The 27,702-nt window shown below is 34.3% G+C and overlaps 3 protein-coding genes across 3 annotated transcripts in view; 1 reads left to right on the top strand and 2 right to left on the bottom strand.

Annotated features, from left to right (window-relative positions):
• The window catches only part of niban2b (niban apoptosis regulator 2b), a 28,931-nt gene extending 26,824 nt beyond the window's left edge, over positions 1–2,107 (bottom strand). The window contains 1 exon segment of the mRNA XM_051109761.1: positions 1,696–2,107. Within this exon segment, the coding sequence (XP_050965718.1) occupies positions 1,696–1,750 (55 nt within the window). The 5' untranslated portion in view covers positions 1,751–2,107.
• Positions 2,108–3,884: 1,777 nt separating this feature from the next.
• Positions 3,885–19,570, top strand: stxbp1b (syntaxin binding protein 1b). Its single transcript, XM_051109762.1, has 20 exons — positions 3,885–4,017; positions 7,690–7,739; positions 8,062–8,143; positions 8,255–8,331; positions 9,221–9,299; positions 9,387–9,490; positions 11,808–11,956; positions 12,205–12,289; positions 12,452–12,582; positions 12,764–12,871; positions 15,030–15,090; positions 15,168–15,233; positions 15,331–15,411; positions 15,493–15,631; positions 15,874–15,983; positions 16,172–16,276; positions 16,362–16,447; positions 16,546–16,700; positions 18,473–18,599; positions 18,737–19,570. The coding sequence occupies exons 1-19, from the start codon at positions 3,981–3,983 to the stop codon at positions 18,580–18,582; spliced, it is 1,815 nt and encodes a 604-aa protein (XP_050965719.1). The 5' UTR covers positions 3,885–3,980; the 3' UTR covers positions 18,583–18,599; positions 18,737–19,570.
• Positions 19,571–19,938: 368 nt separating this feature from the next.
• Positions 19,939–27,702, bottom strand: part of whrnb (whirlin b) — a 78,521-nt gene continuing 70,757 nt past the window's right edge. The window contains exon 12 of the mRNA XM_051110297.1: positions 19,939–22,908. Within this exon, the coding sequence (XP_050966254.1) occupies positions 22,726–22,908 (183 nt within the window). The 3' untranslated portion in view covers positions 19,939–22,725. The remainder of the gene's footprint in view (positions 22,909–27,702) is intronic.

The following is a 27,702-nucleotide window of genomic DNA, read 5'->3' as shown; positions in this document are numbered from 1 at the left end:
ACAAAGACAATGTAGGAAAAAATGTGGCTTTCTAACTTGGACACTTTTCAGACTGGGGGACTCCCTTTTTACTGACAAGAGATAGGTGAGGTCATATAGTCAACAATAAACAATAGCCTACTGCAGATGTTTCATAATGTTGGACAAGAATACAGCACACACTGTAGGCTAATTCTACTGGAGTCCCACACATTTTTATAGAGCCTGAAAAATGAAGTCAGTGAATTATGAATTAGCTTATGACTATGAGAGTGAGCATACATGACCTCCTGAACAAAGGTTATCTAAATGGTGAGTATGACACATCATCCAGACAGCCTTCTTACTGGTGTTAGGCTCTGCATGCATTCCTGAGATTCCATATCTGATATGTGCTTTCTCTCAAAATGTGCTTAACGAGTTAAGATATGACATTAACAGTTCTCTCTTGCACCTCTCAAATCAATCTCCGTATTAATTTTATCAACAGATACTGAGAGGGGTAATCTTTAAGTAACATATTATTTACATTATTCTTACAATGTTTCAAAAATATATTAAAGCAAAAAACTGTGCTTTTTGTTTTCCAATAATAACACTCCAGCCAGACATTTAACATTCAACTAAATCTACAAATAAAAGATTATTTTCATTATTCTTCAAGTTTAGTTTAAAATGCATTTATTTTTTTAATTAAATTTCTTCAGTAGTTGAAAGTAATAAATGGGCCAGAAATTAAGACCAGGAGTTTGGGTTTACTGTCTTTAGACACCACAGGGACCTGTAGCTGTCAACTATCTGTATTTACTGTCTTTGAAATGAATGTTGCAAAAATGAAATGAATTTTGATTGAAAACAGCAACAAAAAAACTGAAATCAGCCTTGAAATACTTAACGTTAAAGCAACATTCCCAACAGCTCATGAAACAGTTTGCATCTCAATCTATTCTGACAGTACTGCATTACATAGAACTACATTTGTTTTGATGCTGACAGGACTTCATAGGTAATACACTTAATTATTCATAGTGATAATTTAAGTATATTAAATGTTTTAATTGTACATAAATGTACTATATGCTGTGTTTTTTTTTGTTTGTTTGTTTTTATTGCTAGGGTAAAATGCCCTTTAAATTCAATTCCAATGGCAACAAAAGTTAATTTTTGGCATAGGTAATCTTCTACTAGTAATCCAATGCGATCCAAACCCAAATAGCATTTACTCAAACCTGTTCCACCCAAACCACACCTGACCATAAAGTTCTGAAGCAGGCCACCTGTCCACCTATACGAATTTTTCTACACTCATTTTATTTTTTTTACTTCATGATTATATAAGATAGCAATAATAGTTCGTTTGTGCAGCGCACATTTATCTTGTAGATCATAATCAAAAAGTATGAGTACAATTGTTTTTTTTGTTTTTTTGGATTCTCAATAATCACAGTGATTATTTATGCAGTACGTAATTCCAAACTCCTAAAAAGTAAGAGGAAATACCGTGCCACGTCGCAGCAAAGTGCCTCTTTAGTGCGGAAACAGCACTAAGTTTATTATCCCACGTTTATTTTTTGGGGTGGAATGTAAACCCTTTCACCCAAAACCCCAGCACTGGCCTTAAACCGCATAGCAACCCTTTCGCAACACCATATTTTGCATACCAAAACTGATTATCTATCATGTCTTGCAAGCAGACACGTCCATCAGAGCGCTTACCTGTTATAACCTCCCGTTTGCCTTCATCCAGATGAGTTGAGATCAAATCCCCCATCGCGCCGCCGTTAGTTGGCAAATTCGGCTGGATCGGTCAACTTCGTCTCACAGGAGCAGCTGTGTAGCAGCAGCAGGGCGCTGGTTTCTTATGATAAGATGTGAACTGAAGTTGATTTTAGCGGCTCCTCCTCTCTTTTTTACCCAAGTAGTTTGAACGCAGGAAGAGTGGCTGGAGTTACATATAGAGTTGACACGCACCGCGCTGGATTAAGGAAGGCTCAGTTTTCCATAACTCTTGATTTCACGCTTCTTAAGACCCGAGTGAAGCACAGAACCTGGGCTCGGTTTCTGCGTCAAAACACACGTTTCTTTAGGAGACAGTGAGACACATGAGCGTGCTGGAGGCGTGGTTACAGGATTCTGAATTCACCTCCAATTAGAGGCGGGGCTGTGCGTTCATTCTAAGAGCGAATCGAACACATTTTTGAACGAATCATTCCCATCAACTATGTACCGACTCATGTTGTTCAATTTTGAAAGGGCTTTTATTCCTGACTGACTATAGTATGAGAAAATGAAGGTGACAAATAGCACAAGTACGCCCCATGCACTGAATGAGACATTTCGGCTACCAACGAATTTAATAAACGAGGCATCTCGTTATGAAAGTGGTCAAATGTCTACTATACTAGGCTATACACGAAAGTGGGCATAATGACGTAACTGAAACTCCTGATTATTAAGTCGATTGTTATTGTCTTTTTTCCCTTAAAGCACAAAATCTTCCGAAAGATTCAAAATAATCGACTCACTTGGATGAATCAGAGCTTTAATTTTAAGAGATACAAAATAAATAAATAGAAATATATAATTTAATATAATAAGTTAAATATAATTTAACTTATTCTAACAAAACTGTTATTTTAAATAAACTATTTCTATTGATATAGATTTTTTGTTCGTTTGTTTGGTTTGTTTTGTTGTTTGTTTTGAATTTACTCTTTACTCTTTAGCAAAAAATAAAAAATAAATAAATAATATAAATCTGTAAAAATAAATAGTTTATTCAAAATAACAGTTTTGTTAAAAATAAGTTGAATTATTTTTTCTTAATTAAAGTAAAGCACAGAATCTTCTGAAAGATTCAAAAGAATCAAATAACTGAATGAATAAAATTACTCACCACTATACAGAGCTTGATTTTAAGAGATACAATGAAAATGTGCAATGTGAAAAAAAAAATAAATAAATAAATAATTATTTAATATAATATTATTATTATATCAAATATTATTATTTAATATAATATATTTAATATAATTTTACTTGTTCTCACGAAACTGTTATTTGAATAAACTATTTATTTTTACTTTTTTGTACTAATTAGGTTTTTTTTTATCTTTACTCTTTAACAATAACAAAAAAATCTGTAAAAATAAATAGCTTATTCAACAGTTAATAATAAGTTAAATTATTTTTTTCTTAAAGTACAAATTTTTCGAAAGATTCAAATCACATTTCTCACCACTATACAGAGCTTGATTTTAAGAGATATAATAAAAATGTGTGCAATGTGCAAAAATAATAAATAAATAAATAAATAAACTATGAATAAAGCATCCAATATTATTTTATTTTATACAAAGCTGTTATTTTTTTTTTTTTTTTTTGCTAAAGAGTAAAGGTAAATGCAATATGTTCTTTTCATGTATGAAATACTAGGCAAAATATCAAAATATAATTTTATATTAGGGAGATAGAAATAGGGAGATTTAAAGACATTAAAATAGTTTAAATGAGTGAAGCATTCCTCCGAAGCGTCCACTTGTACTGGGCAGAATAAAAAATGAAAGACGATGTCGCCCTCTAGTGGGTGCTAGTGCTCTTTTCTGGTATTCTTACAGAAGCAAAGCACACCTACCACAGCTAATGCACGCAATTATTGCATAAAGGTTACATTTTCTAGACGTTAATTTGAAATCCCTTGCTTTCATTGCAGTTTATATAACTGTATGCAATACCCCAAAACATGGGTAAAACAAATCGCTCACAAAAACAGTCAATGCTTCATTAAAACATGATAGAAACTACTGGTAGGCTGTATTTAATACGCTCATTGTGTGTATAGTTTACAAGACACGTAGCATATGTCGACAGTGAAGCTGCGGAGGCGTTTGGTGGGATTAGGCAACGACGCAAGCACCACATCCCATTTACACCAACTGTAGCTTTGAGTGCGCGCACACTGTGAGTCCAGCAGGGAGACGAGAGAGACAACAGGAGACAGGATGGCATCTCTGGGGCTCAAGGCGATTGTTGGAGAAAGTAAGAAATGTTTTTTTTAAAGTTGATTTAGGGCTAAATAATGGATGTATTTGACAATGATATTTCAGCTGTTCTATTTTAATGACGTTTCCATAGAAGTTTTTTTTTTTGTTATGCGTTTACACGTTGAGTGAAATGCTATTATACTATTCACAAACAATATAATCGTCATACAGTAACACTGCTCTTCTTAAAACTACATTTAACACTCTTTTTAACACTCTTATTATATTATATTATTGCACTTTTCAAATGATTGTGATGTAGCTAAAATCACCCTGGAGATTGGAGATATACAGTAATCTGTGTAGTCCCGTGGGATTAAGGATCTAGATATGCAGGGAGGCTCATAGTGCTGGGGATGGAAGCACAAAAAGTGGAAAAATAAGTCTAAATACATACATTTGTTCTTAGAAAAGCTATTAAACAAGGCTGGTGTTAATTGTTATCTATCTATCTATCTATCTATCTATCTATCTATCTATCTATCATCTATGCAATGCATTATGAACGTGATTCCTTTACAACATAATATATTTTACTTGTTTTTTATCTATAGGCTCAATGAATGTTAGATTTTCCTATTCTCCATCCCTTAGAGTTCTGACATGCCTGTATCAAAATTGAATTTTTGTAGCCATGGTTATTTTCTGGCTTTTAATGCAACCATGAGGATTGTTCATAATGCATTTTTTTCTTTCATCACATCCAGACTTCACTTTTCGCCATCTGCCCCGTGTCATTACTTCTTGTTATTTTTGTTGCCATATATAGTGCTGGTGTTGATTAAATCTTAGAGATTCTGAGGAAAAACATCACCAATTATCAGGTGTGAGTGTTTGTTACTTTCAGATCAGCAGGCCTGTATCAAAAATGCTGCTGAAGGTTATTTGTCTATTTGTGTTTTGGACATATTGGTTTGTATTATTAAAAGAGATATTATTAGGTAAAGTTTTTAATCTGTAAGCATCTAAATGCTTAGATGTTTTATCAACAAATTTTCTTAGACTGGATGTTGATTTGTTGTTCGACTTTTTCAGTAATAGCCTGGGAGGTTCATCACAAGTTTATTTTAATGCAACGACACCTCTGGGTGTTAGAACTGACAGATCCAGCGTCAGTAGCTGTGAAATGTGTTATATGACTGCAGGAAGCTGTTGCATTTGGGATCTCGCCATTCAACGGAGCTTTTAAAAGGGCAGCAAAAATGATTCAGGTCCACTGTGTGTACATCCAGAGATACAGAAAGAGAAAAAGAGTGAGAAAAAGAGAAAAAATGAGTAACAAAGAGCAGGAGAAGGAGGAAGAACAAAAATAGAGAGGCTGGTGGTGTAAGAGGATTGGGAAGAGATTAGGCCTGCAATTGCTGGGTCTCTCTCACCACACACAATATCTGTCATTTAAAACAACAGATAAAGTTGGACATTTCTTTATCTGCTGTCATAAAAAACATGAATGGTATATTTGATTTCTTTTTATTTGATTTCATGCAATTTTCTTAATCATTAACTTATTTCATTAGCTAAACACTAAATGCAAAAAAAGGAAAAAAAAACATGACCAAACACACTGAACAAATGATAAAAATCATCTTCATACTTTAAATAATGTAATACTTACCAGCAAACCATAATCAAACCAACAATGTGTTGTTTTAAATGTATGCAAAAAAGGAGAGAAGGTTTAGACTCAGCAACACCTCTACCTGATACATTTGGCAAACTCTGCATAGTTGTCTCAGTGGACTGTAAGTGTGAGAAAACGTCTGTCAGACTGTATTATTATGCACTGCTGTAGCACTGATATATTTAAAGTGACATTCTCTCAGATATATTTAAAGTCTGGCAGACATGCTGCAATTGTCACACACCTGTATATTTCTTACGCCTACATTTTAAGTCACTATATATTCTTTCTCAATAATCTTGCCATATATTAGTTATGAACTATAGTAATTTAAGATCTTTGGAAATCTGTCCAATCAATGTATCATTATTTCAGATTAATTTTGATCAAATCTAGTAAGGCTGCACGATTATGACAAAAATCATAATTGTCGATTATTCCCTTGAAATTTTAATTGTGATTATTAATTACAATTATCGCAGTTTACATTGAATGATGTTTTGAATAGCTTTATACCATTGTTTGATGCAACTGACACATTTTTATATAGTTTCTTCTTTAAATATTAAAAAAGTGCAAATTTAAAAAATAAAACAATGAGAAAAAAAAACTTAAGATAACCTGTAGGAAAGATACACTCTCCCCCCCCCACACACACAAACCAACACATCTTAAAGGAGAAGTCCACTTTCAAAACAGAGATTCACATGTAATGTACTCACCCCATTGTCATCCAAGATGTTCATGTCTTTTTTTCTTCAGTTGTAAAGAAATTATGTTTTCTGAGGAAAACATTTCAGCATTTTTCCCCATATAATGGACTGATATGGTGCCCCGATTTTGAACTTCCAAAATGGAGTTTAAATGTGGCTTCAAACGATCCCAATATGGTTGTAAATATGTAACATATGCTATCCCAATGTGCTGAGGAAGAAGGGTCTTATCTAGCGAAACGATCGGTTATTTTCATTAAAAAAATGCAATTTAAATACTTTATTAGTATCTTTAGTACTTTATTCTCAAATGCTCGTCTTACCTTGCTCTTGTTGAACTCTGTGTATTCTGACTCAAGACAGTTAGGGTATGTCGGAAAACTCCAATCGTGTTTTCTCCCTCAACTTCAAAAATGATTTCAAATTCATCCTACATCGCTGCAGAAGTACCAACCCAGTTTTTGCTAAGTAAACTTGCATAGAAGATCAAACACCCTTAACACAAAAGGTAAAACAGTGATATAAGACGATTTTGAAGTTAAGGGGGAACATAAGATGAGAGTTTTTCGACATACCCTCACTGTCGTGAACCGGAACAAAAACAGTTTAGGCAGAGTGAGACAAGATGAGTGTTTGACATTAAAAAGTATATAAATTGTGTTATTTTTATGAAAATAACCAATCGTTACACTAGATAAGACCCTTCTTTCTCGGCTGGGATCGTTTACAACCGCATTTGGGATCGTTTGAAGCCGCATTTAAATTGCATTTTGGAAGTTCAAAATCTGGGCACCATATCAGTCCATTATATGGAGAAAAATGCTGAAATGTTTTCCTCAAAAAACATAATTATTTACCACTGAAGAAAGAAAGACATGAACATCTTGGATGACAATTGGGTGAGTACATTATATGTGAATCTTTGTTTTAGAAGTGGACTTCTCCTTTAAGAAAGCAGAATAATGTAAGTGGATTTTTTTTTCTTTGTAATCGTGCCTTTGACCGATCACATAATTGTGGCATCTGTAATTGTAATCACGATTAGAAATTCGATTAATTGTGCAGCCCTAAAATCTAGCATTGTAACATCAATATTACACAGTCACATTGGTAAAAACCAAGGCTAGAAAGTTCTTTTTTTCTTGCATTTTTGTGATCCTGACAGCATTTACATTTGAGAAGTTTCCTGTAATCTTGACTTAAACTTTGACTCAGATTTAGCTTCCGCTCTTGCATTCAAAATATTGATTTTTTTGCCTGAACATTGTCATTTGTGCTGTCTCTGTATTGCAGAAATCACTGTTTCATGTCTTTTTTTTTCTTTGTACTACAGAGATTATGAATGATGTCATTAAGAAGGTGAAGAAGAAGGGAGAATGGAAGGTACATATCAATCTCTGTGTCATTTCATCTGAAGAATGTGTCGATCTTTATGAAAAAGATAATTGTTGATGTGTTGTAATGTGCAGAATTTGTGCACAATGCACAATCTTTATTTAGAATAAAGAAAGCATTTGAGTTCATTTAGAACTTGAATTAAAGATGGCTCTGGTTGCATATTAGGCATTCTTGCTTAAAAGACCATCATAAACCAGCGTTAAGTGGCTCCAACATTCAGCATCTCATGTTGGCAAACAGCATTTAAAACATTTTGTGTTACATGGGTCTTTGTTCTACATATATCAAGCATGCTGTTCTCCCTCAGGTTTTGGTGGTGGACAAGCTCAGCATGAGAATGGTCTCATCATGCTGTAAAATGACAGATATTATGTCTGAGGGAATCACAAGTGAGTTTTACTCCTGTAAAAAGGCTTCAAACAGGCACTAAACCACTCAGCGGTATACATTTTATTGCTCAAATTTACTTCTTTCATAACTGTTTCCTTTTATTTCTCCAGTTGTTGAGGACATAACCAAACGGCGTGAGCCTCTTCCTACCATGGAAGCCATATATCTCATCACTCCATCTGATGAGGTAAGTTGCCTCATTTATTTGTATACATAAAACAGAGCTTATATGTGTTTTTTGAAATTGAGACAAGCTTTCCTTTGATATATGGTTTGTTAGGATAGAACAGTATTTGTCTGAGGATGCAAAAACTACATTAAGTTTGATAATAAATTAAGTTTGGATATATTTGCGGTAGAAAAATCTTCATGGGACATGATATTTACTTAACATCCTACTGATTTTAGACATTAAAAAATCTATAATTTTGACCCATACAATGTATTGTTAGCTATTGCTACAAATATACCCATGCTACTTTTGACTGGTTTTGCGGTCCAGGGTCACATATGGGAGTTTGTATGATATCCCAATGTACACAAGTTGATAGTTACTGATATACAACGCAATGGTGAAACGTTGTCAATTGTAATATAAGCAAAGATGCATTCATTTGATAAAGGGACAGTAAAGACATTATAATGTTACAAGATTTTTATTTCAAATAAATATTGTTCTTTTAAACTTTTATTCATTCAAAGAATTCAAAGAATCCTGAATCCATTGATAATAATGTTTAGTAACAGTGTTTAATGTTGATAAAAATGTTTCTTGAGCATTTGAGAATCATTTCTGAAAAATCGTGACAATGAAGACATGTGTAATAACTGCTGAAAATTCAGCATTGCCATCACAGGAATAAATTATATTTAAAAAATATTGTAAGAAAACTGTTATTTTAAATTGAAATATTTCACAATATTAATTTACTTTATTTTTGATCAAATAAATGCAGCCTTGGTGAGCATAAGAAACTTTAAAAACATTTCTTACTGGCTCAGAACTTTTGAATGTTACTGAATATATAGATTTTTTTATTATAAATAAATAATAAATATCTGTGTTTTCAAAACAGTCAGTTGAGGGACTCATCAATGACTTCAGAGATCCCCGTAATCCTATATACAGAGGGGCACACGTGTTCTTCACAGACAGTGAGTGTGTTTTTTGTGTTTTTGGAGATATTTATCTAGTAACTACAGTATATCTAACTCATCCCCTGTTTTTATTTTTAATTTTAGCAATCCCAGACTCTTTGTTCAACTTGATAAGTAAATCCCGTGCCTCTAAATCCATAAAGACACTGACTGAGATTAACATCGCCTTCCTGCCCTATGAATCACAGGTGAGTAGCTTCGACATTACATACTTCCCAGGACCCGAGAAAGAAGGGATGGCGTTTAGAAGGATGTATGGAGATGTGGGGGGAAGGGTGATGAACGCATGAGCCCTGGTTGTATCATGCCGGAACATTCGAGAGCAGCTTTGGTTGGGCTGTCTCTGTGCCGCCAATTCTCTGTTGTTGCCCTCTATAATTAATCCTGAGGAGTCCTCCCTCTCCCAACCCTAATCCTGCTCCCCATTGGCTAATGACCCATCAATGAGTCACCAGGCAGCCAATGAGAGAGAGCGTGGAGTTAGAATTTGGTAGGATGTCAACAGGGTTATGTTCATGTGACAGATGGGGCAGTGTGTTGAGGCTAGTGTGTTAGGATAGAAAGAGAAAGATACAACACTGATATGGATTATAGGTCAAGCTGAGGGAATAAAAGAGAATAGTGCAGTTATTATGTAGCTGTAGATTAATCTGAATACCAAGTTTTTGGCCAAGCATGTAGAATGTACAGAACACAACATACACATACATGGACAGACAAGGCAGGTGACGTGTCAGTGAGTTACTACTGTTGTGAAAGAGGATTATGGGATAGTAACAGCCATTAACATTCATCCTTGCTGAAGGCTTTTAGCATTTAGCTGGTTTTTCTGTGCAGATGGACAGCAGTGAAATGCGAAGTAGCCATAGGAAAGGAAACTGCTTGGTAAAAGTTACCTGTGGCACTAAAACAAAGTTACAAATTAGCAAGTGGGCCCAGATTTTGGAAAGCTGTGAATTGTCACTGCTATCAGTAATATATGTATAGTAAAATATATAGTAAAATATGCCCTCGTATGACTATGTCTTTTATATTAATACCATCTGATATAGTTAATATCACACTAAGAGTACAGTTTTTTCTCCAAATATTAACATGACTGCAAATGTGATATTGATTTTATAAAACAGTGTAATTAATAATAAGTTAATATTAACTGATTAACCATTTTAGACACACTTAGTTTCAAACAAAGCCACGGCAGAACTGTTTTGCATCTCTTAACAACACACGACGGTGTTTCGTTACTGAATCAATTAGCCGTTTGAATGAATCAGTTAAATATATGAATCAATGACTCACTCGTGCAGTGATTTTCTGCCACCTACTGGAAATTTTAGCTTTATATTTAAAGTATATTTTCCCCTTTTCACCTAAAATTATTTCAAATATCACTATTGAATAAAATAACATCACAATAACATACTCAGCAACATATCGTCTAATTATCATTATAGCCAAAATTTTTTGTCATTATTGCACACCCCTAGTTGGAACCCACTAGAAGGCCTCAGCACACTTCTAAGGGGGCTACAAGAAGGTTTAATATATTACAGTTATTTAAAATATGACAAAATAAGCATTTAAATAAGCTAAAACAGCTAAAAATCAAGACGCGAACTGACATATTATTTCTTATTTTAATTTTTACCTTAACAACTGTCTTTCTCAGTTAAGAATGAGTGGAAAAGTCATGGAAATAATTAAAATAAAAATAATAAAATAATATGAATTTAATTAATACATTTTACATGTCAGGGTCTAAAAATTGCTATTTGTGAGTCTGAAATGTAAAATAAATAAATAAATAATAACAATATACCTTTATCCTGTAATGACTGAAAAATACATGCTAATTTAATTATTTTATATAAAATAAATGATTTCATCTAGTTTACCTAGTTATGTTCATAAAAAAAGTAAGATATTTTGTTACTACAGTATTAGTGCCAGAAATATCTTCAAATATAGTTTTGAACAGTGAGGGGCCCTAAATTCACAAAGGCTGAGAACTGTTGATTTAAAGGGACAGAACATGAAATCTGATTTTACTGTGGGCGAGGTCAATAAAAACCAAGCGAGTGAAAAAATGTTCTGTCAGTCTGTTGGAATTAGGGCTAGTTAGGCCAAAAAGTAACCTGAAATATATAAAGAGAAGCAATTAGTAGTCACTTTATCTTACCACACCTGGTCAGAACACAGTATTAATGTTCTACATCTCTAATGTTCCTTCCTGTTATACAGTAGGTAAAAAACAGTATATGAGTTGAGTAGTATGTCTGAAAAAAAGTAAGTGAAAGGTACCAGAATGACCTACTACTTCAGCAATATTCTGAAGTGCGTATTTGATGAACATTTGACATCTGAGTATAAGTAGTCAATCGCAAAGTATGTTTCAAACCAAATATAGTAGCAATTAAACAGTATGCAATTTCATTGTTGCAGCTCCTAAATCCATGTTTGAATGCATTTGAGATGTTAAGATGGTTGCCACGTTGTTTTCAGGTGTTCTCAGTGGACAAAGCAGATGCCTTCCAGGATTTCTACAGCCCGTTTAAAGCTGATGTAAAGAACCAGGTGTTGGAGCGTTTAGCAGAGCAAATAGCCACCCTGTGTTCCACGCTGAAAGAGTACCCAGCTGTTAGATACAGAGGGTGAGACAGGAAGAAGAACGATACACATGAACATCTCACTGTCAAACTCACATTCTCATAAACACCATCTGCTGACTCATATCTGTAATATAACTCCAAGCATCATCAGCCATCTGCCAAAACAATATAAAAAACACAAGCACACAACTGTTATTTAAAAATCAGATATAATAGTGATTCTAGAATGAGCGTTAACGGTCAGCGACAGTCCGCATTATGATTGACTGTGTTTTTGCTGTGTTTTGAAGAGAGTACAAAGACAATGCAGTCCTGGCCCAGATGCTTCAGGATAAACTGGACGGTTACAAAGCGGATGACCCCACTTTGGGAGAGGTGAGTCTCTGAGCTTGTAGCACAATATTTTGTCTGGGATGATAAAAATAAACTGCTTCTGTCTGGCACCAGTGACCTTAATTTCTCACTGTCCAACTTTAATTTCTTGCTCTTTTGTTTTGTGCTCCATCTTTGTCTCTTTTTTTCCACTCTCTTTCACAGGGACCTGATAAAGCACGTTCCCAGCTATTGATTCTGGATCGGGGTTTTGACCCTGTCTCGCCACTTCTACACGAGCTCACATTTCAGGCCATGGCCTATGACCTGCTACCCATTGAGAATGATGTCTACATGTAATAACTCCAACAGTTTGTAATTCATCTCTGTACTGCTCTGTGGTCACTCGGATCACTTGAACTGACCTTTGGTCAAGTCCAAATGTTTCACCTTTCCTGATGTTAATATCTCCATCTGTACTTATGGGCAGTTTACTGATGCTGATGGTAAAAATGTGTGTGTGTGTGTGTTAATCAGGTATGAGACCAGTGGAATGGGTGACACTCGTATGAAGGAGGTGCTGCTGGATGAAGATGATGACCTGTGGATGACTCTGAGACATAAACACATAGCAGAGGTGTCAACGTAAGTCTGTTCAGTCCTATACAGGTTCACATGTATATACTGTATATACACTCTAACGTTCAAAATTTTGGGGTTGTTAAGATTTTTAAATGTTTTTTAAATACATTTCGTTCTCACTAAGGCTGCAAACAGTAATATTTTGAAATATTATTACAATTTAAAATAACTGTTTTATATTTTAATGCATTTTAAAATATAATTTATTGCTGTGACATCAAAGCCCAATTTTCAGCAATCATTACTCCAGACTTTAGTGTCACATGATCTTTCAGAAATCATTATATCTGTGGTGTGTGGTGATGTTCTGAAATGAGGAGGCAAAGTCTTCCTTGGTTAAATAAACTTTACGTACACTATAAGAAAAGAAAAAGAAAAAACACAATTCTATTTTATATTTTTACTAGGGCTGTCAGTCGATTAAAAAATTAATTAAGTAATTAATATTATATTAAATAAATATTAAATAAATTTGAAATACCCACAAAAGATTATTCAGAGCTATTTTTGTGTTAAATGAGACAGATCAAGTATCAAGTACAATACTAATTGTAGCTTTAGAAAGACATATTTTATTTAATTCAACAGAATTTATTACACATAAACATTTAGTCTGCAACGGCCTAACGTAAACTATGGAACATAAACGATCATTTGAGAAACATCTCAGTATTTTTTGTTCATAGAATGAAAGTCAGTGGTAATCAAAACAGCTTTGTTGCCAACAGTCTTCAGAATTCCTTCTTTCATGTTCCACAAAAGAAAGGTTTGAAACAACATGAGGGTGAGTAAATTATGACAGAATAAAAAAAAATTTGGTGAACCATCCCATTAATGTTTCTATTTTTAATAATATTATTTTTCTTTATAAAATGATACTCTAAATAAGAAACTAAATCTGCAAGCAGGCGGTAAATGTCTTTATGAGTCATTCATTCATTCATTCGATTCATTCAAACGACTGTTTAATTCAGGGATGTAGTAAATGGCTCTCTTATTCAGAAACTAAACACCGCTGTGTTGCTCTGAGACGAGCAAAAACACATAATATTGTGTTTAAAATACAACACAATATCAACTTTTTATTTACTAAACTGTTGTACAAAATCACATTTAAGCTTGTGAGAGATTTGGACAACATCAGCACTTATGTCATATTGCTCATACTGCCTGTGTGATATTGTGTGATATGTGATATATATATATATATATATATATATATATATAAAAAATGAGGGCATTTATATAGAGGGGCATTTTTTGCACCAATATCTTGAATTTTAGAGCATAACTGCATTTATGGAGTTGTTGCCCTGCATCATATTTGTCAACAGTCAACTATATGAAATATAAGATGACCTACAGGTCTGGGGCAGGGCCAGTGCATTAACTACGTTAAAATATTTTAATCGGATTATTATTTCATAACTAATTAAGTTAACGCATTAAACTGACAGCCATAATTTTTACATTAACAATGATATCAATATTCTATTTATTAAAGCCAAGTATGAATCTCATCAAGTTAGTGTTTTTAAGCATTTTACATTTATTCCAAATGAATAACTCAAGGTGTTAACAATTTAAACAACATATTTTATTTGTGAACTTATGTTCCGCTATTCTTTTTTATAGTTAACATTTATTAACATTTATGCTTGGAGACAACTATTTTTTATATAGCTTGTAAATACTGGTCACTTTAAAATTTAGTTTAAAATTAACCAAGCTGAAAACTCCCACAGACATGTTTTCATGTCATTTTAAGTCTTATTTTGACAAAGTAGTTATATCTAAGTGTGTGAGTTGCTTAATATAATCATATCGCAATGGAGGCATTTCCACCTCTCACGTGACTTTCCCACATTCATTTTCAATTACCCCCTACCAAACCCACCACATGCTTTAGGGGGGCTGTTAAAACTTAATTGTCCTAGCGGAGGTGAGAGAGACTCAAACTCCCGCTGTTACTTTACCTGCTGGTGTCGCTGTTGGACAATGTTTCTTTGGAGTGATTTATACACTTTCTAATTTTATATTTTGGAATACTGCCGTTGTTGTTTTGCACTACGAATTTCTTTCTGAAAACAATTGTGCTGCTTAAGTTTAAAATAAGTTAAAACCAGCATAATGTATTAAATTTAACAGTTTCTCTTTTTAGAGCTGTGACCAAATCACTTAAGGACTTCTCTGCTAGCAAAAAGATGAACACAGGAGAGAAGGTGTGTTATTTATTACTAATAGACTGCGATTTCTTGATTGTTGCCAATAACTGACAAACTATTTTTGCATCTTCCAGACCACCATGAAAGAGCTCTCCCAAATGCTTAAAAAGATGCCACAGTACCAGAAAGAGTTAAGCAAGGTACTGAGATCATTTCCATGTTTTATAGAAACGTATTCAAGGGGATTATTAAGAAAATATTACTGATATTTCTAATGGTGGTTTTGTAATCTTGCAGTATTCAACTCACCTGCACTTAGCAGAAGACTGCATGAAGCATTACCAGGGCACAGTGGACAAACTGTGCCGTGTTGAGCAGGTAAAGCTAACTTTCGATCTGTCTGTTTGCTCAGCGTGTCACATTAATTAGTGTTAACAGTGTCTGTGTGCTCTGTCTAAGGATCTAGCTATGGGCACAGATGCAGAGGGTGAGAAGATCAAAGATCCCATGAGAGCCATCGTACCCATCCTACTGGATGCCAATGTTACCATTATGGACAAAATACGTATCATCCTGCTCTACATTTTCCTCAAGAATGGTGAGAGAGCCGCAAAATGGCCAGTGCTTTGTATTCTATATCTGTTTTGTTTTGTGTGGGTGAGATGGGGGTGGTACATTTGACATGTACAGTTTGTACACACAGTCATTACTAATATCACACAACAGTGAGCAAAACTGCCAAAATGCTGGGTTGCGAGGATTTAGAGCAAGTTCAAACTCTATGATTATGTGAATAATTATGTATAATTACTTCTGGCTGACTGTGTGTGTGTATCATAGGTGTGTCAGAGGAGAATCTCTGTAAGCTCCTCCAGCATGCTCAGATCCCTCCTGAGGACAGTGACATCATCTCTAATATGGCCCATATGGGGGTTCCCATCATTTCAGAGGTCAGCTGATCTTCACAAACTGTTATTTCTACATATAAAACATGCTTCATTCCATTATCTCACCATTTACTCATCCTCATGGTGCTCAAACTCGATTTGTTTTCTTCCTGTCAAACACAAGTAATTTGTTGCATCACTAATGATAATGTCTGAGGTCAAAATGCAACTCTTTAAATATGTATCCACAGCAAGCAACCACACGTAAAGGCAAGAAATCTGACCGCAAGGAAAGGATCAGTGAGCAAACGTACCAGCTCTCTCGATGGACACCTTTGGTCAAAGACATCATGGAGGTGAGCTGAATCAACAGTACTTGCCTCATTTTAGATGTCACCTTTCTTTCTTTTACTTTAATTTCTCCTGATTACATTATGATAGGATGCCATTGAAGACAAACTCGACCCAAAACAGTACCCTTACATCTCCACACGCACAGCATCTTCAAAGACAACCACAGCTACCAGGTAGAATTACCTGCGCAAACATATGGATTCAGTATGCAACATCTTATCATTAATCTAGTGAAATATCTAGTGATAATAACACTGCTGTTCATTTTCAGTGCACGTTATGGAAACTGGCATAAAAACAAGAGCCCGGGAGAGATACGCAACGGCCCACGCATCATCGTCTTCATCATCGGGGGTGTGACCTACAGCGAGATGCGCTGCGTCTATGAGGTCACACAGGCCAACGGCAAATGGGAAGCTCTCATCGGTGGGTTGCAGTGCTCAAGGGCCCTTTCTGACACCTCAAAAACTATCACTGACTCACCATTTCAGAGACAACCATTACAACAGACAGCATTACACAATTCTGCTTTTCTTTTTATGGTTTTGTCACAGTGTCTTTAAAAATTAAAAGCGATATATTAATCAGACTTCTATGTATTATGCACTACCATTCAAAAGTTTGTGGTCATCAAGTATTTGTACTTTTTATAAAAGATTAGTTTACTTCCAGAATAAAAACGCCCTGATAATTTACTCACACCCATGTCATCCAAGATGTTTATGTCTTTCTTTCTTCAGTCAAAAATAAAGGTTTTTGAGAAAAACATTCTGGATTTTTCTCTATATAGTGGACTTCAATGGGTTGAACGTTCAAACAGCTTTAATGCAGCTTCAAAGGGCTCTACACTATCCCAGCTAAAGAATAAATTGTCTTATCTAGCAAAATAATTGGTAATTTTCTTAAAATTATAAAAATGTATATATTTTTTAACCACAAATGCTCATCTTGCACCAGCCCAATCTCACGCATTATGTAGTCATGTTGGAAAGGTCACGCATAGGTGGAAGTAACAACCCAGTGTTTACAAAGTGAACGTGCAAGGAAAGTCAAATGCACTTTACAAACTAAAGATAAAACAACGATGTTGGACGATTTCAAAGTTGGTGGGAGAAAATGAGATGGCGTTTTTAGCCCTACCTTACCTTTTTGAACCAGAGTACACAAACGAAGGACAAACCGCACGTGACCAATGTGATTGCGCAATGCATGAAGTCACGGGCACATTGCAAAGCTAGTGCAAGACGAGCATTTGTGATTAAAAAAGTATGTAATAAAATATATATATATATTTTTTTTTAGAAAATTACAGATTGTAAGACTTATTCCTCGGCTAGGATGGTGTAGAGCCCTTTGATGCTACACTGAAACTTCAGTTTGGACCTTCAACCTGTTGATCCCCATTGAAGTCCACTATGTGGAGAAAAATCCTGGAATGTTTTCCTCAAAAACCTTAATTTCTTTCTGACTGAGGAAAGAAAGATCATCTTGATCATCTTGGATGACACTGGAGTGAGTAAATAACCAGATTTTTATTCTGGAAGTAAACAAAAGGGAGCGTTTAATCAAAAGGACCATTAAATGTTAAATTATTATTATAGTTATATAAAAAAGTAATATTTTGTTTCCACAAAAATATTAAGGAGCACACACGTTTTCAACATTGAAACATTGTGTACCAAATTAGCATATTAAAATGAATTCTGAAGGATCATATGACAATAAAGATTGGAGTAATGATGCTGAAAATGTAGCTTTGATCACAGAAATAAATTACATTTTAAAATATATTAAAATGGCAAACATTTATTTTATAGACTAACAGTAACAGCAATAATATTTCACAACATTACTGTTTTAATAGTATTCTTTATCAAATTAATGCAGTTTTTTAAAAACATAAAAAAATATTACAATCCCAAACTTTTTAACTGTAGTGTATAGTTTTTGCTGAGCCAACATATGAATTATTGAGCATTCTGCTGTGGAATACATGGGTTATGGTTGTAAAATCATGTCATTTGCCTTGACAATGAATGTACACTGCAGTAAGTGACAGAAAAGATACATGTTTACTGATCATTGTATATCTGTGATTATAAAACTGCATTTAACCACCCTCACAATGTGAATTAATGGTTTTAATTAGTTTTTTGTCCCAATAAAAGCCCTGACCATGTTTCTGACCTCCCTCACAGGCTCCACCCACACTATCACTCCCATTAAGTACCTAAAACATCTGCAACAACAAGACTTCCTGGACCCCAACGCAGCTCCCGAGGACCAGCTTCCTGAAGACGATAAGTGATGAAGACAAGAAAAAAGGTCAGACCTTTATAATTGTAAATTGATTCCATTTTTTGATTACATTTAACACTTAATAAAGAGACATTATGTAGATATCTTTACATTTCCTTTAACATTAATCAAATTCACCTCATTTTGTTGTTCTTTCCTTTCAGAATGCGGTGACATCATTGCCCTGATTCGCCCTTCTGATGTCATCAGTGACATGATCCAACTAGACAGTGTTAAGACTTTAAGACAATCTTTCTCAACTCACACACCCATATAATATTTCAGATAGCCTTTCACCCTTCAGCACTTCCCTTGTGAGTCAGCAATAGGCTATAGTGAAGTATACTATTACATAATTAGCCTCTGTTGCATTTGTAATCACCTAAATATTAGCCTCAGATTACATTAAGGATCATTGTTAAAAGAAAATAGGAAATTATTTAGGTGTTGGTAATATGGGACCAGGCGACTTGAGTGTACCTTATAGGTAGATAAAACAATAACAGAAGATGATTTGAACCCTCAGTGGTCAGCATAGCAAATTGAGTTTAAGTTTGCAGTTTCCTCTTCTGTAAAGTTATTTTGAATTGAATCAGTAGTTTTGGCCTGCTGTGCAGCGTCTGCCAAGTATGATCGTGTCTGTTTAATACTGGTTGTCCCATTGTGAATATCAACTGCTTCATGTTATTTTAATATTGTGGTTTGGAAATAGTTGATAGTCCTGTATAAAGACTTTGTTAATATAGTAAATCTTCCCTTGTTGATATTCTATTTTTGTTTTACATCTTAAGCACCAAATGACTGTTCCTTGTGTAGTAATGTTGTGTAGTATGATTGCTTTTTATCTGTTATTTACACTGTGAATACAAATTCATGCAGTGTAATTATACAATCTAAATGCCATATTTAAATATATTTAACCTGTTTAACACATCAGAGGTTATGAAGTGCAAACTACTGTCTTGTGCATATAGTAAAATAAACTGGCTTCTGTTAAACCTCTCCTGATTTTGATATTATTTCTCATGATAGAAAATACACATTAGTTCAGATATAATATTATTCATTTAGTTTTGAGGCAGATGCATCTGAATGTGGATATATTTAACACAGCTGGATATGTTGATTTAAGAATTTAAAAAAGCACAGTTTCAGTTTCATCATCATTATAACAATCCATTCGAAAAGAATAATGTTCAATTTAAATAAAAATCTGAAATGACCTACAAGACTTTGAATGGGGTCACATTATTGCAAAGGAGCCAAATTAATTGCAAGAAGTTGAACAAAAAAATACATGGTATAATAGGAGTTATAATATATTTTATAAGTATAATTTATTTAAATATAGCACTGATTTACAAGCACTGCAAACCTTTGAAATCAAAACCATGTGCTTCATTTGAACACATGAGGGCACCAAAACACTGCTTCACCAGAAAAAAGACCAGGATGTTTAACCAATATTATATAACCAAGAAATAAAAAAATCAGTAAGACGTTTAATTCAGTCTTTAAATATTTATTTAAGTCTCTTTTCCAGTTTGGCATAAATCATAAATATTTCAGGCATAATATTGATACCCTCGGATTGTGCGCTGTCTTTATACGGTGTTGTTCTGTAATCAGCCTATGATAATTTAATTCCTGTAAAGTTACAATATTATGTGTGTTTCACATTGCAAAGTACAACAAATGACAAGCATCAAATGAACAAAAAGAAGATTTTTATCAACTTAAAGACAGACTATCTGCATAATGGTATGTGGTGTATGGATAAAACATCTGAAGGGAACAGAACATCCTTTGGGGTTGAAAAACTAATATACTTCTATCTTACTATTTTAAGTATTGATGTTTTGGTTTTATATTTAAGGGATTTAATGTTTTTGATGTAGTCATTGAAAACATTATATCAACAGTATGTGCAAAAAATATATTACATAAATAAAATATATACAGTTTTACATTATTTTACCTATGTACAATAACTCTCTCTGTATGTTGCATAATCTGGAGCCATGCATTTACATATAATTCAAACACTGAACATCTGATCTCTTCAAAAAATACTGCTATGCATTTCTTCATTATACCTCTCTATAACCCGTCTTTGAAGTATGCACACTGACATAAGAGCTTTAAAAAAAGCTGATTTTGAGTGTGTGTGAGAGGGAGATAGAGAAAGACAGACAGAGAGGGAAAGAAAAGGAGAACAGAAAAAAAAAAAAACAGAATGAGAAAACATTCTAGAATCCTCCTCCTCGCTCTGTCTGTCCAGGAATAACTCTGATCTCCATTCACATATTACAATAGTGTATTTATATCACTTCACTTATCTACTAATACTGAATTCCGTTCCTTTCATCAAAGAATATATCAAACACCTTCGGAATCAAGGAAGTATGGAAGCCCGTTTCAGCCACTGAATTAAAAAAAAAAAGAAAAAAAGGTAAATACGACTTTTTATTCGAGTTCATTCTGACATGTTTTCTTACAAGTTCACATCTCATAATTCTTACTTTTTTTCTCAGAATTGCATTATACAAACTCAATAAACGTATAATTGAGTTATAAAGTCAGAACTGCGATATAAACTCACAATTCTGACTTTTTTCTCAGAATGTAATTGTACTTTATTTCTCGTAATTGAGTTTATACGGCATATCGGTCATATTCTGACATCTTACAATTGCGAGTTTATATCTTGCAATTCTGACTTTATTTCTCACAATTTTGACTTTATATCTCACAATTCTGACTTTATTTCCTGCAATTGCAAGTTTATATCTTGCAGTTCTAACTTTATATCTTACAACTGCAAGTTTATGCCTCGTAATTCTGACTTTATTTCTCACAATTGTGTTTATATCTCGCCATTCTGACTATTTCTCACAATTGTTTATACCTCACAATTCTGACTCTATATCTCGCAGTTCTAACTTTATTCATCCCAATTACAAGTTTAAATCCTGCAATTCTGACTTTATATTTCTCAATTTCAAGTCTGTATCTCATAATTCTGACTTTATTTCTCGCAATTGCAAGTTTAAATCCCGCAATTCTGACTTTATATCTCACAACGGTGAGTCTCGTAATTCTGACTTTATATCTCACAATTGCAAGTTTAAACATCGCAATTCTGACTTTATTTATTTATTATTATTATTTTTTTTTAATTCAGTGGCGGAAACAGGCTTCCATAAGGAAGAGTAACAAAACACCTCCAAAACAAATGACTATTCCATTTGATAATATGATTAAAATTATATGCGATTTTCTCTTAAGAACTGTGACAGCAAATCTTTATATATTACGTATTAGCTATAATAAATATGAATTGAAATGAATGAATGATTTGATGATATATACACACGACATTACCATTTAAAAGCTTGGGGTCAGTAAATGTTTTACTTAATACTTATTCAGCAAAGATGCATTAAAATTGTTCAAAAGTGACAATGAAGACCTGATCATTGACATATATAGATGTGTTTTAATTCAAATGAATGCTGTTCTTTTAAACTTTTCATTCATCATAGAATCGTGAAAAACAAAAAAAACAATGCATCATGGTTTCCATAAAAATATTTAGCAGCACAACAGTTTTCAACACTGATAATAATAAGAAATGTTTCTTGAGCACCAAATCAGCATATCAGAATGATTTCTAACAGATCATGTAACCCTAACAGTAAAGACTAGAGTAATGGCTGTAAACAGAGTAAGATATATTAAAATACACAAAAATAAAAGAGCATAGGAGAATTTTTCAAAAACATAAAAAATCCTACAGACCCCAAACTTTAACGGTAACGTGTGTGTATCCGTGCATGTGTGTGTATATGGCACAAATTTGAAAGACTTGATATAACCCTGATCTTGTCCTATCTAACATGTCACCATCAGTCTTGGCTCTGCAGATCATCCACCGGCACAAACTGGGAACATGTTCAGTGAACGTGTGTGGCAGCTGGTCGTTGTTAAAGCGAGAACACAGACGTAAGGTGGGTGTGTTGCAGCTTTTGAACTCTAAGCTAATTGTGACTCAGATATGACAAGTATGACTCATTCAGCCCCTCTGTGCGGACATGACGTAAAGTGCAAGGCCTTTGCAGTGGCGTCTAGTAAAACTCTCGAGGGACGACTTCTACAGAGCAGAGTTGAACTCAGCGATCAAAAAGTCGACATAGTCTTTGTCTTTGGTCTTAAAGGCCTCCGCAATGACCCGAGTCGCGTCCCGGTGCTCCATGCCTTTAAGTGACACACCGTTCACCTCCAGAATCACCTGACCCACCCGTAACTGTCCAGAGATATGCGCGGAGCCCCCTTTCTGAGAGACAAAAGAGAAAGAGAGAAAATAAGCAAAGGAAGTACTGAAGCTGTCTCAAAGTTTCCCAAAAAGAGAGATCATCTATCAAAAGTGTGAGAGAAAAGACAAGTGGGAAATGGGGGAGAAAATGACCGCTTGCTCTCTCAGATATGGCACTTCATATTGAGAGGTCATTAGCTGACCTCCTGTCAAAGTATAAAGATAAAGTGCCTGAGGACAGCAGAAAGAGATAATCAAGATGAGCGTTCTGGTTGTCAGCTTTTGTTGAGCTGGAGGGAGGCCTGGCTAATAGTCCTGCTACATTAAGGCCAACAAACTCCTCTACGGTCCACAATCAGGAGCAAATGAGAACTGGTTACTCCATGAAAGCATCATGTAATCCTGCTGGAGTCTGATCTAATTTGTCAACATTTATTACAGTTTAACTCTCTACATGACACCTGAGCTGTACATGTCTCATAAAGACTGAACAGTGAATGCTCTCATAATGAACATCTGATTAAAACCAAAGTGGATCTTAAAGAGTCTGAAAGTGTGGTAGCCATGGTTACACCTATGACATCGCCTCATTGTGCCGTGCGTTTCTTTCAGGTTGGATTCAATTCATTAGCAGTGTCAGATGATGTCTGGGATCTCACTCTAACATCACATAGTATATGATGCTTTAACAATACTGCTTTAAAAAAAAACATAATGAATAGTCATTATACCTCTTCTGGCTTTGAAATAAGATCCACAGCATGTGCTTTTTTAAAACAAACAAGAAATATTAGTATTACCCTTGTGTAGGGTATCAAGGACAATCAAGCACAACTCCATTTACAATTCATTAGCTTAAAGATAGAAAATTAATGTCTGTTTTTCTAATAATTTTTCCTTCCTATGAAGGTCAGACATTTAGAAAAATCAAATAAGCAGGGGAGTAATCTAATGGTATCAAACAGCACTTTAAAAAGCTTTTCTCTTCACAGTTGCTGTTTCTAATAGACCATCCAACAAATTACAGTGCGTTCAGGTCCTCCTGGGAAGTTCGTTTTAGGAAGTTTGAAAGTAGCAATTATGGCTTCAGGTGCATTCGCATCACTTTGTTTGGAGCAACATAGCGATGTAGAGGAGAGCGAGGTAAGTTGAGACAGCTTTTCCATACGGTGTGTTTAAAGTGAGCACATGACAGCAATGGGTTAATTTCAGGATGGGGTGCATCTTTGGGAAGAATCACTTTGGATCTAAAATAGCTTTCAAAATGTGGCTTTCCAAAAAAAAAAAAAAAAAAAAAAAAAAAAAAAATGGTCTCTTGGCTCAATTTGCCCCCAGTGAGGGGTAAATTGAGCACAGAGAGAGGGTAAGTTGAGCCACATAGAGTTAAACTATATGCCACTCATTACGCTGAAGTAAAACTGAACATTTTCACCTCATGCTATATCAAAGAAAGAAATTACAAAAAAAAAAAAAATAAATCACTTCTTAAAATCTATGTGAAACATGTGATGGACTGGTTTCCACAACCCTAATAAGGACAAAGAGGTCTGGATAATAGAATTAGTGGATCAATGATTTCTTCAAAGTTTTATTTAAAGATAAAATTCACAAGTTTGAAGACATTTTTTTTTTAATTATCAAAAAATTTCAGGACAAAATAAGAGACTGTCCTCTTCCAAAAAACAACCCTATGAGTCATTTGTGCAAGCACCTTATTACAACCTGTTTACATTTTAAAGTTAAGTGCCCTTTAGCTGGTGTGAAAATAATGACAGTGTTGTGTTGCATCTGTCCTCATGAAATGGCGTATGACTGTCATGACCAATCAAAATTCACGTTCCTTTATATACAATGTGTGGACGTTTTACACCGTCCCTTACCCACCATTTGTCCTATTTCCATAATATAATCATAAGAAGGGATGAGCCAATGGCTCAACTTACCCCAGGACATTTAGAGCTAACATCATGCTAACAGTATAAACTCATGTTATAACATCCTAAGGCATAAACACATGATATTTTTTCAGATTTGTCTGCAATTGTTCTGACTCAAGAAGCAAGTCCTTGAACATAAAAAAAAATTCACTTAACAGCAAAGAAAAAAAAAAAGTTTTTTAAACATAAATGCAGTTACTAATTATTCCATGAGACTCTCTCCATTACAGAATGAATAAAATTGATAACTTTTCATACATTTGTGGTCATATCAGCAATTTTGTTTAAGGTTGTCTAGAAACAAGGGGTGGCTCAACTTCCCCACAGGTTCAAGTCAAGTCAAGTCACCTTTATTTATATACCGCCTTTAACAATACAGAATTGTGACAAAGCAGCTGTACAGTATTAAATAGGAAATAGTGCATCAATAATGCAAAAGGGCAATAGTAAACACTCAATTTTCAGGTAAAAAGCCGATCACCCCGCTCTCCCCTACCTTACCCAAAAATACTGTAATAAATAAGTGATGTGTTTCCCCCCCTTTTTTAATATTTTTATTTAATTCGTGAGGTCACGGTTACCTGAATCGTTACATATTGCATAATATTTGCACAGTACTATTCTATTACTATTTTAAATAAAATAATATATATAATTTCATACATTTCACAAACAAAATACCATCAACTACTGCTGCATCAATGTTTTATCACAGATTTTTTATTTTATTTAGAGAAAATCCTACATTTATCACTCACAATTGTGATGGAATTCTTGTGTATTTAACACATAAACATGATCTTTCTATCATGATTGATGCACCATTAGACCGATTCATCCAGCCTTTTTTTTCAGAAGCTCCACCTTCTCAAGATCCATCAGCCAATCCAGTGTTAGCACACCCAGAGAGTGTTTCTGACTGGCTAAATTGTGGGCTGCTTCCCAAACTCCTTTTTTTAAGAGCCCAGGGCTATCAAAAAGACAGGTGTATTGTCTCAGGACATAAAACTACACCTTTAATTATGAAACATGTCCAGATGGGTCTGTGACAGGCTTTGTTCTTCTGTGACCTTTCCAATGGTAAGATTTACAAATGCCGGTTGTATAAATTGACAGTCTATGCAAATTTCAAGGATACTCTACCAATCAACAAAGAATACAAATACAGCATCACTGCTACAGCACTTTGTCTTTGGTCAGTAGTATCAGACGTCTCTATAAGCGCTATTGTATACAAGTTATCTTATTTTTTTATCCCCTAAAGGTATAGTCATATTGCTAGCAGCTTGATCCCAATCTGGTTTAAATACGCAAGCAAACATATTTCTGCGCAAAGCCACTTGGCGCTAAAGGGGAAATCTCTCACCTTCATGTTGAGCGAACACAACACTGAGAGAAACGAGCACACCACCACATGCACATAAACTGGCTTTGAATATGGTAATGTGCTCCATTAGCTAACAGATGCTGGGCTAAAGGTCATAAAAGAGATGAGAGGAAAACAAACTGGCTCCTTTATATTTAAAACATCCTATAAAAGTTATGACTAAAGATTATTCTACCATCTTAATACTGCTAAATTCACAGATAGAGGATCTAATGGCAACAGTATTAAACGTTTCACGAGTCATTTCTAATAAGGAAACTAGAGTTGTTTTTTATACAGACTCATCATTTTAGTCATATGATGGAGAAGCAGGTTTTACTGAGCTAAGCATCTGTGTATATGAGAGAACAGCTTTTAAAAGCTTTTTTAAAACCACATTATATAAGTTACAACTGTATCTTGCACCTTGATGGGTGTAATATCAGACCTTCACACTACATTAGCTACCCTTTCCATTAGAAAGGGTAGAGGAACAAAAGGTACTTTGTGGGAATAGTAATTCTAGGACTTTATGATACTTTTATGTTAGCATTTCATATTACAGAAAAAAAATCTATGCGAGTCTGAACACTACAGAATATCAAATCAACATACTGTATAGACCTGCTCAGAAACCTAATGAGCTGCCTAGCTTTCTAACTTTCTTGTTTTATTTTTGGAGAAGTGAAAGCTCATAGATGATATAGACTGATCTGGAATGTTATATTTCAATATAAAACTGACAGAATTTGAAAGCTGAGGTTTTGTTTTATATTAAAAGCACCAAAAGCACAACCCTTATTGCTATTGGTGGGCTGGCGCACTAAATAGATGCAATCGAAGACGTGAAATATTATTTCCAAGCATACAGTCCCTGCAAGTATGACACATTCTGCTAATAATCCCACATATATTCAAATCAGTTGCTAATTCTAATTTTAATCTTGCATTTCCCTTAATTCTCATATTTTTGACTTTATTCTCAAAATATTTTGACTTTATTCTCATATTGTTACGACTTTATTCTCGTAATTTTGATTTTATTCTCGAAATATTATGACTTTAATCTCGTAATGTTTTTTTTTTTTTTTTATTTTATGTGGCACTAAAATGCCATCGTATAGATCTTGTCTGGGTGTTGAACGGCAGAGTGTTGTTCCTTGTGCCACAAGGAACTAGGCTTTTGCGTGAAGCACAAAAATGTTTTTAAGTGCTGCCACGAGGAAAAAAATTGCATTTTTAATGGCCACATCTGAACACCGGAAACAACGCAGATTAGACTCATAGTTGATTTCAACAGGGTAGCATGCTAAGATAACAATATAATATTCCAATAAAATAACACACATTTGTTATTGTGGTAAAATATTTCATTTTTTAATTAGACTTTACTAGTTTTAACTACGATTTTCGCATTTATTTAAACAACTATTCAACAGTCTGTAAGATTTTTTTTATGTTCAGCAAGACTGCATTTATTTAATCCGTAACACCACAATAAGCTTTGTAAGT

Source organism: Labeo rohita, chromosome 5, assembly GCF_022985175.1.
Source record: "Labeo rohita strain BAU-BD-2019 chromosome 5, IGBB_LRoh.1.0, whole genome shotgun sequence".
NCBI lineage: Eukaryota > Metazoa > Chordata > Actinopteri > Cypriniformes > Cyprinidae > Labeo > Labeo rohita.
Note: the sequence above shows the minus strand (reverse complement) of the source record. Positions and strands in the feature narration are given on the sequence as shown.